We start from the raw sequence: 18039 nt of genomic DNA, 5'->3' as shown, positions 1-18039 counted from the left end.
GTGTGGATCTGAACCCAATGTGGGTGGGTCTAGGCCCACCCATGGCTACGCCTCTAAGGCACATCAGAGATGTCTTCCCAAGATTCCCAGGCTCCTGACTCACTCTGGCATCCACGACAGGTTTCAGAATAGCCGGATCGGAGGCATCACTGCTAGGTGAGCCCTGCAATACACAACACACACATTTCTGCATGCACAAGCTAGAAATTCCTGCTGCTTCCTTCCAGCTCCCACTACTCTTCCTGATGCAGTATTTAGGGTTACCAGATTTTACAATTGTAAAATCCGGACCCATGGCCCTGCCCCAAGGACTGCCCAGTTCCACCCAGCCCCATCCTGTTCCACCCAAGACACGCCCCATTCTGTCCCACCCCCCCTAACCTTTCTCATGCTGAGTCACATCCTGGGTCCGATCCTATTCAACATCTTTATAAGAGACTTGGCAGAAGGGCTGCGAGGTAAAATAACATTATTCACCGATGACGCCAAACTAAGCAATGTAGTGGGCAAAAGCACAACAGACATAAATTCAATGTCCGACAACATGATGCACGACCTACTCCTACTGGAGCGCTGGTCTAGGTCCTGGCAACTCAGCTTCAATGCCAAAAAATGCAAAGTCATGCACCTGGGCAGCCATAATCCATGCAAGACTTACACCCTTAATGGCGAGATCCTAACAAGAACTGAAGCAGAACGAGACTTAGGGGTGATCGTCAGTGAGAACATGAAGACTGCCAATCAAGTGGAGCAAGCTTCATCCAAGAAGGCAAATCATAGGTTGCATACGCAGGAGTTTCGTCAGCCGTAAGACTGAAGTCATTATGCCATTGTATAGATCCATGGTGAGGCCCCACCTGGAATACTGTGTGCAATTCTGGAGGCCGCATTACCGTAAGGATGTGCTGAGACTGGAGTCGGTCCAGAGAATGGCCACCCGGATGGGACTCAAGGATCTCCCGTACGAGGAATGGCTGGATAAGTTGCAGCTGTACTCACTCGAGGAACGCAGAGAGAGGGGTGACATGATCGAGACATTCAAGTATCTCACGGGCCGCATCGAGGTGGAAGAAGATATCTTCTTTTTCAAGGGTCCCGCGACAACAAGGGGGCATCCGTGGAAAATCAGGGGCGGGAAACTGTACGGGGACACCAGGAAATTCTTTATCACTGAAAGGGTGGTTGATTGCTGGAATAGTCTTCCACTTCAGGTTATTGAGGCCAGCAGCGTGTCTGATTTTAAGGCCAAATGGGATAGACATGTGGGATCTATTCACAGTGACAGGTAGGGGAGGGTCATTGGGGTGGGCAGACTAGATGGGCCGTGGCCCTTATCTGCCATCTATTTCTATGTTTCTATGAGGGTATTTGCGCATGTGCAGATTTGATGCAATGACATCACACGCATGCATGTGATATCACCACATTGCATCAGTGCATGCACCGATGCCCTCCTGTTGCGGTCCCAAGCTGGAAGCTTTTCAAAACCTGGTAAAGTGCCGGGTTTTGAAAAGCTGTCTGGACGCTTGGACAGTCCTTTAAAACGAGGACATGTCCAGGTAAATCCAGACATCTGGTAACCCTAGCAGTATTCCAGTTAGAAGGTGACTGAAACTACCACTAAAACTGAAAGCTTTCAGCCAAAATTGAAATTGCAGTTGAAACTCATTCCCTGGTTTTGGCCAAAGCCAAAACTAAAACCTTAAGCTTGGTTGTATGAATGTAAGCCAGTGAGGGTAGCAGGGGATTGTCAGCGCTTGAAGTCTGCATCCCTCTACTAAACCTACAGTATTCAAGCCAGAATATAATCATTTAAATAATGAAAGACTGTATTTATTTCCAAGCAAAATAGCCTGCACACACATGGACAGCAGGTAATGAAAACTGAAACTAAAAGGGAGAAAGAAAATCCAACGTAGTCTGCAGTAAACAACAGCAACCAGAAAACAACGAACAGACTTCAGATAATGTACAAGAGCAGGCGTTGTTTATTAATAAATGCAGTAACATATACAACCTTATAGCCAACCAAGGGATCCGACACGGTCCGTGTTTCGGATAACACGCCTTCCTCAGGAGTCCATGGTGGTTAAGGTATAAAGCAAACTGCATAAAAGATAACAAACACACGCCAATCACGATCAAATGGGGTCAAGCAAGTCTTGATCGTGATTGGCGTGTGCATTTACTAATAAACAACACCTGCATCTTGTACATTATCTGCAAACTGAAACTAAAAGCCAATGTGCGAAGTGTGCCCACCAGACTATCACATCGTGCTCCAAAATAGAGATGGTAAGAGAGGAAATAAGCTTCCCATTCATAATTCTGTGATAAACATATTTATTTATTGATGGATTAGAATTTGTTAACCACCTTTATGAAGAGATTCTTTTAAGCCAAATCACTTCCTAAACCAGATCCATGATTCAGCAAGAGAACTATAAAATCAACAGTCCAGGGAAAGAGCAGTGCTTCAGCTCAGATTGAGTGAGGTGGAGATTGGAGTGGGCAGAACCCAGCGAAATCAGCAGTGGCATCTGATGTCACTTCCGGATGCTTGGCCTCTTTAAAACTGATCATCTGCCATGGAACACAGCCTGCGGATGCATGACCACGAGCATGTGTCGGAAGGGGTGTAACCAAAGGAAAATGCCCCTTTGGAGTCAACTGAGATACCTCAAGAGAGATAATAGAAAGATTGATTTTTGGAGTTGTACTGTTTTTTCTCCTTTGTTACTTTTTATCTCTTGCGGCTCCCTGTGGGTAATGGGTAAGAGGAAAGGGTCAACTAATGGGTTAAAGATTGTGGAAATATCCAAAACTCAAGGACTTATGTCTAGTTTTGCTGTTCCACAGGGGATATGATTGGTACTAGTGGTATAAGTCCAGAGGCCTCTTCTCTGAGTCCAGATGACCAATCACCTCCAAAACCCCCTAATGTAATTTTGGACTCTTATTCTTTGACTTCTAGTCCTATAACAGCAGAAGCTGAAGTCAATCTGTGTTGCTTCTACATCAATTTCTAAATCATCTCTGAAACCAGTCTCATTTGGAGGATGTATGGGATATCAACCTAGCACATCTGTTCTCCCTAAGGATGTATCAAATATAGAATTGTGGAAAGTTGTATCAAGAATAGAAGGAACTTTGTTTATCCACAATTGTGTTCTTTTTCAAGAAAGACTGCCTCAAAGGTTTCTGGATTGGAGACTGAGGTGAATTTAATAAATGGGAAACTGCAAGATCCAGTTGGGAAAATTCACCTTAGAAGAAACTAATGTCCCCTTAGTGAAAGGGAATATTTTGCTAGAAAATAATTTTAAAGTGGAAAACCAGATGTGAGCTAATAATTTACGATTTTTAAATTTTCCCTGTATTTCTGATTTCCACTGCAGAGATGTTGAAACAGTATTTTGTGGAGATCCTCTCTATGAAGACATCATCCCTACCAAAGATTTTTAAATCTTATTATATTTCCTCATCTATTAAGAATACGAGATCTGGAAAAAGTATTAAGGAAGTGGTAGAGATGGATTTAACCACTATGCTGGAAATTAGCATACAGGAAACCTCCTTAAGGGCCACAGTGTTAGTGTCCTTTGAGAATGATGAAGATAGTTAATTTCTTTCGTAAAAGACAAGCTTCGTTTCATGGATAGCCAATCTTTTTTGTGGGTGGGTACAATGTATAATTCCAATTCAGGCTAGTCTTTGATTGGCGCTCGTGCCTTCACGTGACTAGGGAGTTCCCCTCTTCAAGTCTGCTTAGTATGCTGCGGCCATGTTAGAAACATTGACATGATATTTGTAAGCTATACGCTGTGTGCCTGAACTGTTCTGGTAAGATGAATTTCAATTTATATGGGTTTTAGAAACTGTAGCGTAGTGAAGAACTAATGCTAGCTTTCTATTTTCCTCACAGTCATTGTATGTTCCCTGACCCTGATGAAGAATGAAACGCATCGGTGGGGAATGAGGCAGTAACTGTTCAAAAACCAACTACATTAACTAAAAAGTTAAGATCATATATCTATATTTATTTATTAAAAGAAAATATAGTGTATATAAGCACGGGCACTTTAAGAAGATTTAACAATAAACAATTAATTACACTAAATAGTTCCAGTGAGGCAAACCACCAGACAAGTTTCATCAGTGTGGTAATCTGAGGGACTTCGGTGATTATATGTAGGAGTATGTTTGAGAAATGAGCTCTTGAAGAACCAGTATTGACATTTATATATAGAAACATGATGGCAGATAAAGGCCAAATGGCCCATCTAGTATGCCCATCTGCAGTAACCATTATCTCTTTCTCTCTCCGAGAGATCCCACGTGCCTATCCCACATTTTCTTGAATTCAGACACAGTCTTTATCTCCATCACCTCTTCCGGGAGACTGTTCCACGCATCTACCACTCTTTCTGTAAAAAAGTATTTCCTCAGATTATTCCGGAGCCAGAAGGGATTTGGTCTACACCATTTCACTGGACCGAATCTTTAAATAGGAAAATCCAATTGTATAAAATGGGATCTGTGGTAAGACATCACAGGATGATTGTGGCTGCAATGTCCTCAGATTAATTCAGAAAATAAATTGGTTTCTTGTAGTATTTAATACAGAAAATATTCTACTATCTGTCATTATATACAAGGTGTCCACAAAGTCTCTTTACAATTTCAAGATTTTATTTAAAAAAAACCAAATGAATAGACAAATCTGTGGAAATGGTTACAAAATGAAGGGGTTCTTTTTTGCCTCATTTAATACACCTCTATATGGGCACCATTAGTTGCACGAAGCACATCAAGACAGTGCCATGTTCTCTGTAGCATAGCCCAAACAATAAGAGGCACTGGAGATGTCAAATCCAACTAGGTGGTCAGAGATCCTTTATTAGCAGTTCATATCAAAGATAAAAAAAAACAACAAAATGCCCGAAGGCAGAATCCCGACTAGGATCCGAGTTTTGGCGAAACCATCACCTTCCTCAGGGGACAATTTTAAACGTGTCAGCGTCTCTGCAACCAAATTTGGTTGCAGAGATGCCGACACGTTGGATTTGACATCTCCAGTGCCTCTTATTGTTTGGATTTTGTTTGCTTCAAGGCTTGGTACCTTCTTTTTTCCCTTTCCTCTGTAGCATAGTGTCATCAATTGTAAAGAGACTTTGTGGACACCCTGTATATTATTTCCTATTTTCCCCAATGTCATGCTTGTATTTTACAAGCTAGTACTTAAAGAAATTTTCACAGACTGCTAGAAAATCATGTTTTTTTGACATTCACTTAATAACTATCTTCACATCCTATTTCATTTAAGAAAAAATGATGACTCGGGACTTTACTGTATTACTTACCTGTGCAAAATTTATGACAAATCTTCCTGGCAAATTTATGCTCCTGACAATAAGAGCTGTACTGTCTTTCTATGCTAAAATCAACTTTGTGGTTTCTTGAGCAGCTCCATCATTTAAGCTCTTAGAACTGAAAGATACCAAACATGTGGATGTGGAATTCTTAAAACATTTTACTGAACCTTGTGGAAAATTCAACATCATCAGCAAAATGCATCATAAAGTCGGCATCTGTACACCAGGTTAGCTTTCATTATCTTTTACTGTCTTGCACTCTCCTTTTAATTTACTATGTGAAGCAAGAAGCATTACTGGAATTTAATCCCTGCAGAGTGTGCGTAGCTCATAGGCAGAATCAGGGTCAGCAAAACACCTTTTTGGTTAGACAGGCACAACATATTAAACTTTCAAAAGGTTCTCTAGCTGCTGATGCCATGTTGGGCAACATGTTGATCGGGTCAAGGCACCGATTGCCCATCCTGTTCCACTCCCTATGGGCAAGGTGAGGCCTCAACAAATGATGACGGGAAAGAATGTTGGATCCGACACAGGAAGTTACATTCGGGTACAATATTTATTTATTTATACAGCTTATACTAAGTGGTTTACAACAAACATAGAAACATGATGGCAGATAGAGCTAAATGGTCCATCCAGTCTGCCTATCCGCAGCATCCACCCTCTCCTCCTCTCCCTAAGAGATTTCATGTGCCTGTCCTACGCTTTCTTGAATTCAGGCACAGCCTTTGTCTCCACCACCTCTACAAGGAGGGTATTCCTTTCATCTACCACCCTTTCTGTAAAAAAGTCTAAAATGATATCCTCATACAAACACAAAAATATAGAATTCATTACCACTATAGCATATATATTCATTCTGCAAGCTCCTCTTAACTTTGAACTCACCCGAATGCCAATTTATTTAATTCCTCAAATTAAAAGCTTCCCTAAACAGGCTTTTAAAGATTTGTGAAATTGGAGATAATTTGAGCCATTGCCTACTCTACTATTGCAGTGGAAATGCAGGGACTAAAAAGAAACAGTATGAGACTTCATAGAGGAGAGATCCTTATATGGAGAAACATTTGGGTTATATCATGTGGAACAGGGGTTGCTGGCTGACATTTCATGTGTCTTCTTGCTATAGATCTTGTTTAAAAGCTCTTTGTGCCAAGTAATCAAAGATGCTCAACAGAAAAATGAAAACATGCTCTTTAACATTCAGGGGGAAATCAAGCTATATTCTTCCCAAATTCTCTCCTCTGCTTCATTTGCCCATTTGATATTTAGGTTATATTTCTTATTTTTGAATTTGCGTTTACAGGCTGAATAAGTAGCCTAATGCAGTGGGCTGAAAACCTGGGGAACTGGGTTCAATTCCCACTGCAGCTCTTTGTGACCTTGGACAAGTCCCATAAGTTGCCCCAGGTACAAAACTTTGCGTTATAAGCCTACTAGGGACAGAGAATATACCTACATATAAAACTGTATATCTAAACAGCTTTGGTAGTACCACAGAAAGGCAATAGAACAAATTTTTGACACTTAAAATAGCCCCAAAAATACATCTGCTGAAAACATCCAAATTACACTGCAATTCATCCAAAGAGCAAGGGTGCATGCTGGAGGTGAGTTTTGGGTGGGACTAGGGCAGGCCCAAAATTAAGACATCTTTCAGTGATAACAGAAGGGGAAGAAATGTCCAAGACATAAAAGAGGACTTAAAAAAAAAAAATCTAAACCTGTTTCAGTCACATTCAGGGTACAAAAAGGTTCCCGATTGAGCAGTTGACCACAGGAGGGATGAAGTTATATGACCCTTCCTTAATCTCCCAGTGGTTACCGACCCCCTCCCACCCCTGCCTAAGAAGTGAAAGTGACAGTGAATATTTGGCTCTTTGACAGGTATTATGTCAGAGCTACAAACAAGTGTAAGGAGTAGCATAGATGTCAGTGTAGGGAACTTTGAACAAGAATGACACGGGGACAAATTTTTCCCCATCCCCTTGGGAACTCATTTTCCCGTCCCATCCCTGTGAATTCTTTTCCTGTTCATGCCATTCCTGCAAGCTCCATCCTCAGTTGCACAAGCCTCAAACACTTTAAAATCATAAATGTTCTAGGTTTGTGTGAAGGCAGAGCTTACAGGAATGGGGCAGGGACAGCGACAAAACTTGTGGGGACTGGATGGGGAAATTGAGTTCCTGTGGGGGATGGTGAAAAATTTGTCCCCATGCCATTCTCTCCTTTGAAGTTACAGTTAGTTTATTTGATATACCACATTTTTTTTTAACAATGTTGTCAAATCAAGGCAGTTAACAACATTAAAATCAGTGGGTTTAAAATAAGAACTAAACTAGACAGGGGGAAAGACCAATACTATAGACAAACTGGAAGGGAAGGGATAAGTTACAATATTTGTGAGGGAAAGGAAAAGAAAAACAAAGGGTTAAAAGGGTAAAAATTGTTTTGTTTATTCCAGAATAGGAAGCATCTATTGGAATTCACAATCAAAAGCCTTTCTAAAATAGTCAGCTTTCAGATGAGACTTGAAGACTTTTAAGGGATTTTTCCGATCTCAGATAAAGCATTAACGAGTTCCAAGGCTCGGGGCCATCACCGAGAAACTTGAATCGCAGTTAGTGTCCAGGAACATTTGCTGAAATGCTGGTATAGTTAACAAATGCTGAGAAGAACATAAGAACATAAGCAGTGCCTCCGCCGGGTCAGACCATAGGTCCATCCTGCCCAGCAGTCCGCTCCCGCGGCGGCCCAAACAGGTCACGACCTGTCTGAATCACCAGAAGGGGCTCCCTTGCCACCTTGGTTTCTCATTGAAGTCCTATCTTCCCATCGAAGTCCTAACCCTCCGGTCTTGCACATGCACGACCTGATTGGGTTTCTATACTTATTGCCTGATTAGCTTTCTATACTTGTGTTACATCCCAGCACCTCTCTCAGTATCCCACGATCCCTTTATCCCTCAGAAATCCATCCAATCCCTGTTTGAATTCCTGTACCGTACTCTGCCTGATCACTTCCTCCGGTAGCGCATTCCAAGTGTCCACGACCCTTTGTGAGAAAAAAAACTTCCTTGCATTTGTTTTGAACCTATCTCCCTTCAGTTTCTCCGAGTGCCCCCTCGTACCTGTTGTCCCCTTCAGCCTGAAGAATCTGTCCCTATCCACCCTCTCTATGCCCCTCATGATCTTGAAGGTCTCTATCATATCTCCCCTGAGCCTCCTTTTTTCCAGAGAGAAGAGCCCCAGCCTTTCCAACCTCTCAGCGTATGGGCAGTGTTCCAGCCCTCTTACCAGTTTCGTTGCTCTCCTTTGAACTCTCTCAAGTACTGCCATGTCCTTCTTGAGGTACGGCGACCAATATTGAACGCAGTATTCCAGATGTGGACGCACCATCGCTCGATACAATGGCATGATGACTTCCCGCGTCCTGGTTGTTATGCCCCTCTTTATGATGCCCAGCATCCTGTTGGCTTTTTTCGAGGCTGCTGCGCACTGTGCAGATGACTTCAGTGATGCATCCACCAGCACACCCAAGTCTCTCTCAAGACTGCTGTCTCCCAACAATGCCCCCCCCAATTTGTAGTTGAACAACGGGTTCTTTTTCCCTATATGCATGACCTTGCATTTTTCCACGTTAAAGCGCATTTGCCATTTGTTTGCCCAGTCTTCCAGGTTGTCCAGGTCCCTTTGTAGGTCCTCACACTCCTCCCTGGACCTAACTCTGCCGCACAGTTTGGTATCGTCTGCAAATTTTATAACCTCGCACTTTGCCTCCTTTTCCAGGTCATTGATAAATATGTTGAAGAGTAACGGCCCCAGCACCGATCCCTGTGGCACACCGCTCGTGACTCCCCGCCAGTCAGAATATTCCTTGTTGGCATATATGGAATCAGATGATTGTACAGAAATAAAGGAAGGCCAGATGATCGGATTTGAAATGTAAGAACGTTGTATTTGAAGGGAATCCTATATGCGGAAGCATATGTTCAGTTTTAAGTAATGTAGTTATATGATCAAATTTGGAGCGGTGATAAAGCAGACGGAGGGTCATGTTTTGAATGAGCTGAAGCCATCGGAGTTGATAATGAGGAAGTCCGATTAACAGAGAATTACAGTAATCCAGTCGCGATATGATCATAGAATGTAAAAGAATCTTAATGGAATCCCGATTCAATAGGGATCTTACAGAGCAAATCTGTCGCAATTTTTTAAAAAGAGGAAGAAACAACACTAGAAATGTACTGATGAAAAGACAAAGTATAGTCTATAACTACACTGAGGATTTTGATTGTTGTTGAATACTGGAGAGTTGTACCCTTCAGGCTGAAACAAGGGTGATTTGGGTTACTTTTTTGTAGAGGAGAACAACATTATAGATGTTTTTTGAGTTAATTTTTAATCTATTCATAGCTAGTCAGCAACCTTATCAAGTTTATCAGAGATCAGAGAATAATCTTGAGAACAGCTAATGTTAAAGAGATGCAACAGTTGAATATCATTAGCATAGATAAAGAATGTAAATCCAAGAGAGTGAAGTCAAGGGGGCCAAGATGTTAAAAAGTATAGGCCCTAATATAGACCCCTGACTGAAGTGAACATGAAGTAGAAAGAGAACCTAAAGAAGAAACAGAGTAAGTACGATCTGTCAAATATAATTTAAACCATTGAAGAGCCTTGTCAGTAATATGTAGTTCTTCCAGACAGCGAAATAAAATACCATGATTGACCAAGTCAAACGCAGCAGACACGTCTAAGGAAAAGAGAACAACATCTCGGTTACCATCAAGAGTTGAACATATGTAATTAACCAAGCCTAGTGGAGAATGTTCAGTCGAATGATAGCAACAAAAGCCTGTTTAGTCTAAATAGTCAGACAGATATGTAGCAACTACTTTCTCTGTAATTTTTGAAAGAAAAAATAAATTTGAGATTGGACAATAGTTATTGACTTCTAAGGGGTCAAGTTTGGGGGATTTAAGAACTAGAACTACTATAGCGCGTTTCTAGGCTGAGGGAAAAGTTGCAGACTGGAGACTAGTTGATACAATAGTCATCAAAGGACCCATTAGGCTGTCAAGAAATCTTTTAATGAGAAATGATAGAATAGGATCATTAGGAGAAGAACCAGAACGAAATGAAACAACAGTCTTCCTTAAAGATTAAGCAGAAGGAAGGTTAAACCCAGATAGATCAGAAACTGGTACCATCAGAATGGAAGATCCAGAGGTCGAGGAAAGTTCAGATACTGATACGGACTAAATTTAAGACCCAGGGACTAAAAAAAGTGATAGAGTCTAATTGATTTCTGAGTTTAGTAACCTTTTCAGAGAAGCCATTTGCTAATTCCTCAGCATTTTGAGGAACAAAGGAATCCAGGTGTAACTCCCACTGTAACTCTGAATTTATATGGCACCAGCAAGCATGATGGCTATTTTTGTGGTGTCCATCCAGTAGATGGCACTGTGACACTGAAATGAAAAGCTCCGGACTCCTGGTGAGATACTTAAAAAGAAAGTAAAATGCTGGGAAGCATAAACACTCAATGGAGGCCGAAACACGGACCGTGTCGCATGGAAATGAAAAAGGTCATTATATTCATGTACTTATACATTTATTGAGTATTTATTTGTGATTACAATTAATAAAGTCTATTGTTTGCAAGGCTGATGTGTACAGTCCCATTCCCCACTTGTTTCTTGCTTTGGTCTGCTCTATGTGGGGTGTTTTTTTCCTTGTTCTTTTTTGGTTTGTAATGTCATGGTGTACCTTAGGGTGCAATAGATTTTTTTTTCTGTTACTGGAGGGCTCACAATAACATACAACTGATTTAAGGTGGGATTTGTACCCGAGTCCCCTGATTTAAAATTCACTATACTGGCCACTAGGCTGCTCCCTCTGCTCGGATGTCTGTGTGGCCATTTTTGTATAAATGATGACAGACGTTTTTATGCCTGCTTTTTTCACATTCATATTTTGGGTGGTTCATTTTGAAAAATGGTTATTCATTTTGGATGTTTTCAGTGCCAAAATGTAATGTAATGTAATGTAATTTATTTCTTATATACCGCTACATCCGTTAGGTTCTAAGCGGTTTACAGAAAATATACATTAAGATTAGAAATAAGAAAGGTACTTGGAAAATTCCCTTACTGTCCCGAAGGCTCACAATCTAACTAAAGTACCTGGAGGGTAATAGAGAAGTGAAAAGTAGAGTTAGAGGAAAAATAAAATGGACTTCTCACATATTTTCAAACAGGATTCCCATGTTCCCTGTTCAAAAATGGCTGTGAGATAGTTGGGTGGGTTTTTTTTGGGCATTAGGAGCAGAATGTCACAGTTCTGACTTGGACATCTTTTGAAAATGCCCGTTTACCTTTACTAGTAGTTGATGAGTTTCATAGAAAAAATAATTTTTTTCAATCTATACTTCATTACTGATATTATATCTTTAACATTCTACCTAGAGAATGACACGGGGAAAAAATTTGTCCCCGTCACCGCCCCGTCCACGTCCCACCATCGTCTGCACCGCCCCGTCAACGCCGTTCCCTTCACCGCCCCGTCACCGTCACCCCTTTCACTGCCCCGTCACCGCCACTGCCATCCCATTCACTGCCCCGTCACCGTCACCGCAGCATGCATAAAAGCCTCAAACAGGTATGATTTTATATACTTATCTTTATTAACGTATTCCCATGGGTTACATACTGAACATGTGCTAGATTCCTCCATTCTTGCAGCACATGTTCAGGAGTAGGATTCAGTAACCCATGGGAATGGACACAGCACACTACTACACTAGTACTCAGATTAAAAAAAAAAAAGAACCAGCTCCCAGCTCAGCCAGACTCCCGTCTCCAACCGGTCAAAGAATACCACTCAGATTAAAAAAAAAAAAAGAACCAGCTCCCAGCTCAGCCAGACTCCCGTCTCCAACCGGTCAAATAATTCCCCCCCCACCCCCACCCCTGCCGCCGCCGCCAACCCTGGGCAGACCTGTAGTAGGAAAGTGTGCACCTTACCTCTACTTGTAGCGCCAAAGTTTTCAATGAAATTTCAGCTCCTCCAAGTCTGCAGCAGTGACTCCTCTCCAATCCAGGCAGCGACTCCAAAAAAAATCCTGGGCTTGCCTCTCAGCTCCGAAATCCCCTGATTTCCAATCGCTACTGCAATCCATTAAATATCATGTATGGCAGTAGCGATTGGTCCCCTTCTTAAGCAGGAAAGAACTGACTAATGAGGAGCCAGAATACTGACGGGGGTGGAGTCAGGCAACGTGCAAGTCGGGTGGAGAGAGACGAGTTGGAGGAGACCACATGGCCGACAAGCATGGCCGCCGGTAAAAAATCAGACACCCGTCCCGAAGTGAACAGAACACACGGTGAAAACCCGGTAAATCGCGGTATGTAGAAGGGGATACATTTGCCTGCGGGGACAAATCTTTTCACCGTTTTTGTGGGCGGTGAAAACTTTTGTCCCCGTGTCTGCAGCGATTTGGCTATGGAGTCTCCATAGCCCGCAGCCAAACCGCAGCCACGCCACGGTTCCCCGCGGGGATCGCTCCCCGTGTCATTCTCTAATTCTACCTGAATTAACTTTAGAACATGTTTGAGCACTGAATGACCTTCACAATTTTCATGATTACCTCCTTCAGAATTTCTTCTTGGAAATCTCATTAAATAGTGGATGAATACGACTTAGGGCTCCTTTTACTAAGCCGCGTTAGGGCTTTAACGCACGGAATAGCGTGCGCTACATTGCCACGCGTGCTAGACCTTAACGCCAGCATTGAGCTGGCGTTAGTTCTAGAAGCGTAGCGCGCAGTAATTTCCTGCGTGTGCTAAAAACGCTAGCGCACCTTAGTAAAAGGAGCCCTTAGACTTGGTACAAAACAGAAACCTTTTCATTCCACCTTCTCAAGTTGCTTGCCCTACTTGACCCTAAGTTTGACAAGGACTTTGCAATTTTCAGAGTTCAAATATGCGGCTGAGCTTTGAGACCATAAAGAATGCTAGAACTTTCTGCCCAGTGTTCTTCTATTAGTGGCTTTTATCTCATTTCTTTTCCAAGCTGATCAGCATTTGGTTGCCTTCATACCTAATAGGACGTAAGATCCTTAGAACCTTACGCAAAAAGAAAGTCGGTGCAGGTAGTAAGTGCCACCTGCTCCCAAAATCAGAGCATCAGACAAAGTTACATAATTGAAAGATGACATATAAATGTCTGGGAAGTTATACAGATGTGTTTGGTGGTGAATGTTGAGACTTTATTAGATTAATGGAATCATCTATTTAGTAAAATGTATAACATGTTTAGTTGTTTGGAAAAGCAGGACCAAAAAAAAAACACCTCCCACTAAATACTTTTTTGGATATTTTATTTTTTATATACCATAAAGGAATTCCATTCAAAAATGACTAAGCCTTCAAATAATATACCGTATGCCATAAAATCTTTGACCTTTCTAAAGATTATTGTGGCTTCAAAGATTTCTTGCTTCCAGAATGGCGAGAGCAGTGGTGAGGATAATGATGAGGTGTCCTCCTCTGGCGAGAAGAGACAGACACTGAAAAGGCAGAAGGTGCTCTCATCACAGGCATGGAGATCCAGGGATTACAGAAAGGCAGTAAACTAGACTTGTGGGCCTTCATAACTTCTGATTCTGAATACACTGTTTGACAAATAGGCGACATGAGTATTGGCCAAAAGCCTGACAAGGGAATAGGAAACAGGTATTGGCAAGCAGAACAGGTAGCACTTGATTCTCTGCAATGATTGCTTTCTCGGATATGTTGATCATAGACACGTCGATGGAAATAGGCAATCCAATGTTTCTTCATATCACAGTCACTTCTTCTTTCTCGAATTCTTTTTACTGGTGGAACTACATGCTCAGACTGACTTGTACTGGCAACCACTTTCTGAGAAGCTGAAAGCCTTTCAAATAAAACATTTTGCTTGTTATTTAATGATGGTGAAGCAAGTTCCGTTTCTCCAATGCTGCAGCAGCAACTGGTAGCAATACATTTCTGAGTGCTTTGTGTTCCCTCATTATTTGGCTTAATGGGATCAGTCTCCAGACCTAGTTTGAAACCTTTGACACTAGCTTTTCTTTTCATTCTCATTAAATGATGGAAAACAATACCTTTTGAAAAGACTAGAGCTGCAACAAAGAGAATGAGAACAATTTAAATAAGTAACATTCACTCGATCTGCAAACTCAACTCAAAAATTAATCTGAACTTTGACTATTTTTGCTCTTTCCAGCCATTTGTGAACATGTATGAGTAAACCTGAAGTTACTTTATTTTTCTTTTTTATTCAGTTGTACAGCACAATCACTTATTTAAACTGTGTTACTAGGCTTTTCTCTTTTTTATGGGCTCAGCTATTTCCTTCTACCCCTTTGAATTTCCAGGTCATATGGAAATGAGGATGAAATCTGGAGCCTTCTTTCATAAACTATTTAAAGAAATTTTCTGTGATTTTATACCAGAGACGTAGCCAGGCACCCAATTTTGGGTGGGCCTGGACCCCCAGAAGATCCCATCTCTCCCTCTCACACCTCATAAATGTGCTAGGGCATACTCATGGCTTGGCCTCTGTTTTACACTACCTCTCAAATCACCCAAGCCAGGCACTGCAATAAGAGCCCTTGACGGAGGGCCACGTGCCAGGGCTTCATAGAACCCTCCATTCACAACTCTTAAACATAGCCACTAGCTTTTCCAATTGTGTGAAGGTTTGGAACGCCCTCCTGTGAATATTGACTTAACTACTTGCAGAGTAGAAGATTTGACCGAGGCTTCAGGCCCACCTCTTTCTCATGGCAATGAGCAGTACCTCTTACAGAGTCAACTAGTTTTTAAAAGATGCTTCACAGTAATTTTCAGCAGCATGCACTGTACATGTATTAAAAATTGTAAGGAAAACAACCTGTATACAACTCAGAGAGGCACTTTTTTTATCTTATTACTGTGCAACTGGGTAGTACACAGTAGTAATTCATAAAATGAGTTTATATGTGGCTAGCACAAGTCAGCTACATGTTTCCTGTAGCTTGACTATTGGTCAGTCACACAGTGCTGCTTTTAAAGTGTCCACTGTTTTTCTGTCTCTTCAGGAGAGAAGCAGGAAAACATGAGATCAGTGAACTAGCACACACTAGCCTTTTTAAAAAGCAGTCTACAGCTGACTGTAAACACTATTACCATGCATTACTTATACAAAAATAAAACCAAATCTTTTCACTAAGGATTTCAGCTAAACAATTGACTTAAAAAGGAGGAAAAACAGACACACCAACACGACACTACCTAAAAATATTAAATGTTAAACTGAGCAATCACCATCTTAAGATCTCTTTATATTCAGATTAAATCAATGACACAAATAAAAATGTATAAAGCAAAAATACTGGGTAAATTCTGATTAATCTATGCTGCTGCTTGGCAAAAAACGCTCCCAGAAACAGACCCACATCTGGTGCACCGAGAGCTTTTGAAAGTGCCAGACACTCAAGCAGACTAATGAGTCTTACAAGTTTGGCCAAATCCTGACAGACTGAACTTCCTTTGAAAAATATTTTTAGACTACTGCTTTTCCCTACATTAATTGTCATAAGTAAACATGTTCTTAGCATCTTACCGTGACTGGTTTCAAAATATAGAAAATATGAGTTGCAAGCCATTGTATAGAAAAGCTTTGCATCTCAAAACCCAGTAACACCCCCTATCAGAATTTTTTTTTTTTTTTAAATACACAAGAAATCATCACCCTTTCAAATAAGGGTAATAAAAATAGCTCAAGCATTTTTTTTCCTCATTTGGAATATTTTCACCTGTTCTCTATCGCTCGCCACTTCTTCTGAATGTCTGTTTATCTATTGCTGTTTAGTGGATAATATTTCAAAGTGAAATATCAGGACCATGTGAAACAATTTGTATAAGCGTTTAAGAACATCACAGTAGTGATTGTGTAGCATGGACATGACATCATAATGTCATCTCCTTTCAGAAAACATAGCATCATAATAAGCACAATTGTAAATATGAGAGACAAGCCTGAACAGCTGTCTTTATGCAAAGGGATAGACTGCCCTGGTAGCCCCAAATCACTTATTAAAGAAACTGTATATAAATTTAAATATGGAGCAGAATTATAGCAAGGATGTCCATTTCTCAGGTGTTTTAGAACAGGATCTGTTGACATACAGCTTATACTAAAATATATTAGAAACTGATATACAAGTGCTGGCTCCATCCAGCATGAACATTCATTTCACAGACAGAAATGTCTAAACTAGGGGTGACCGTTCTTTTTTGGCTTGCGAGCTACTTTTAAAATGACCAAGTCAAAATGATCTACTGACAAAATTTTTTTAAAACCACAAAGCAAACCGTACGCAGAGAAAATGTTAATTCTCATTTATATTCGGGTTTTTTCAAAGAGGTCTTCAAAGAAGGTTTGGATAGGTACCTGGAGGACAAAGGGATTGAGGGGTACAGATAGGAGTGGAGGTAGGTTTAGGGATAGGATTAGAGGTAAGTTTACAAAATTAGTCTGGGACCACTGTTCAGGCAATAGGCCGCGGCGGGAGTGGATCGCTGGCCAAGATGGACCTCTGGTTTGCCTCAGCGGAGGCAACTTCTTATGTTCTTAGGTCAAGGCAGATGACTTTAAAATATGCAATCAGTAACAACTACAGAAAAAAATAGACAAATATAGAACAAAATATAGACAGCAGATATAAATTCTCAAAACTGACACATTTTGATCACTAAATTGAAAATAAAATCATTTTTCCTACCTTTGTTCTCTGGTGATTTACAGTCAGAAGAAGAAAGTGCACTTCCTACTTCTGACTGTAAATCCAATATTTATTTATTTCTGCTTCCTGCATGCTTCCTCTCCTCCAGACCTCATTCCATTCCCCAACCAACATCTCTCTCTGTCCCTCCAGGAGTCCAACTTTTCTTCCTCTCTCATCCTCCAGAGATCATGTGCAGCATTTTTCACCACTGCCCACCAGCTTCTTGCCCATTTCTCCTTCCAACACCCCTCTCCAATACCATGCCACATCTCTCTCTCCATCACTATGCCCAACATTCTTCCCCCTTGCATCCCCTTTAATCTATCCTTCTGTTCCCTCTCCACCACCATATCCAACATTTCTCCCTCTCATCCTTCTATTCCCCATGCATCTCTACCTCACTCCTATCTCTCTATGCCCAAATTTCCTCTTCCTTTCCCCATGTGCACCATTTCTTTCCCTCTCACTCACACACTCAGGCCCAATTGTCCCTTTCTATTCCCTCCCTACCTCTCTCCTGTCCAAAATTAGTGCCCCCTTCCTCCCTCCCTTGTGTCCCACATTCATGTCCCCTCCCTTCCTTCTATGTCCCGAGTTCGTGCCCCCTCCCCATCACTGCCTTACAGCCTTTGTTCCACCCACCCACCCCCCGAAGCTGACCCGTGCCAAAGCCTGTCTGCCCCCCTCCACCGCCACCCAACAGCTCCATTAAATCACCCCCTGCCACAACTCCGGGCAAGGAAGGGTCAGGCGCGTGCAGCAATTGCACGCCGCTGGCCCACAAGACTTCCCCTCCCCCCCGGATGACATCAGAGAGAAGGGCAGGCCAGTAAGCTGTCCTGAC

At 41.6% G+C, this 18039-nt stretch overlaps 1 protein-coding gene across 5 annotated transcripts in view; it reads right to left on the bottom strand.

Moving 5' to 3' along the window:
• LOC117360564 (protein CXorf40A-like) overlaps positions 1–18039 on the bottom strand; it is a 66883-nt gene that overhangs the window by 8965 nt on the left and 39879 nt on the right. For 3 of the 5 annotated variants that reach the window (XM_033944498.1, XM_033944500.1, XM_033944503.1), the window contains one exon: positions 13756–14546. The exons of 1 other annotated variant lie outside the window; for it this stretch is intronic. Coding sequence is in view for 1 of the 4 variants with exons in the window: in XM_033944500.1 (XP_033800391.1) it covers positions 14486–14546 (61 nt within the window). In the remaining 3 variants the exon portion in view is untranslated. Of the gene's footprint in view, positions 1–13755; positions 14547–18039 lie in introns of those variants that run through there. One more of the 5 variants, XM_033944501.1, reaches the window with a different exon arrangement.

The sequence above is a fragment of the Geotrypetes seraphini genome, chromosome 5 (assembly GCF_902459505.1).
Source record: "Geotrypetes seraphini chromosome 5, aGeoSer1.1, whole genome shotgun sequence".
Lineage (NCBI taxonomy): Eukaryota > Metazoa > Chordata > Amphibia > Gymnophiona > Dermophiidae > Geotrypetes > Geotrypetes seraphini.
Note: the sequence above shows the minus strand (reverse complement) of the source record. Positions and strands in the feature narration are given on the sequence as shown.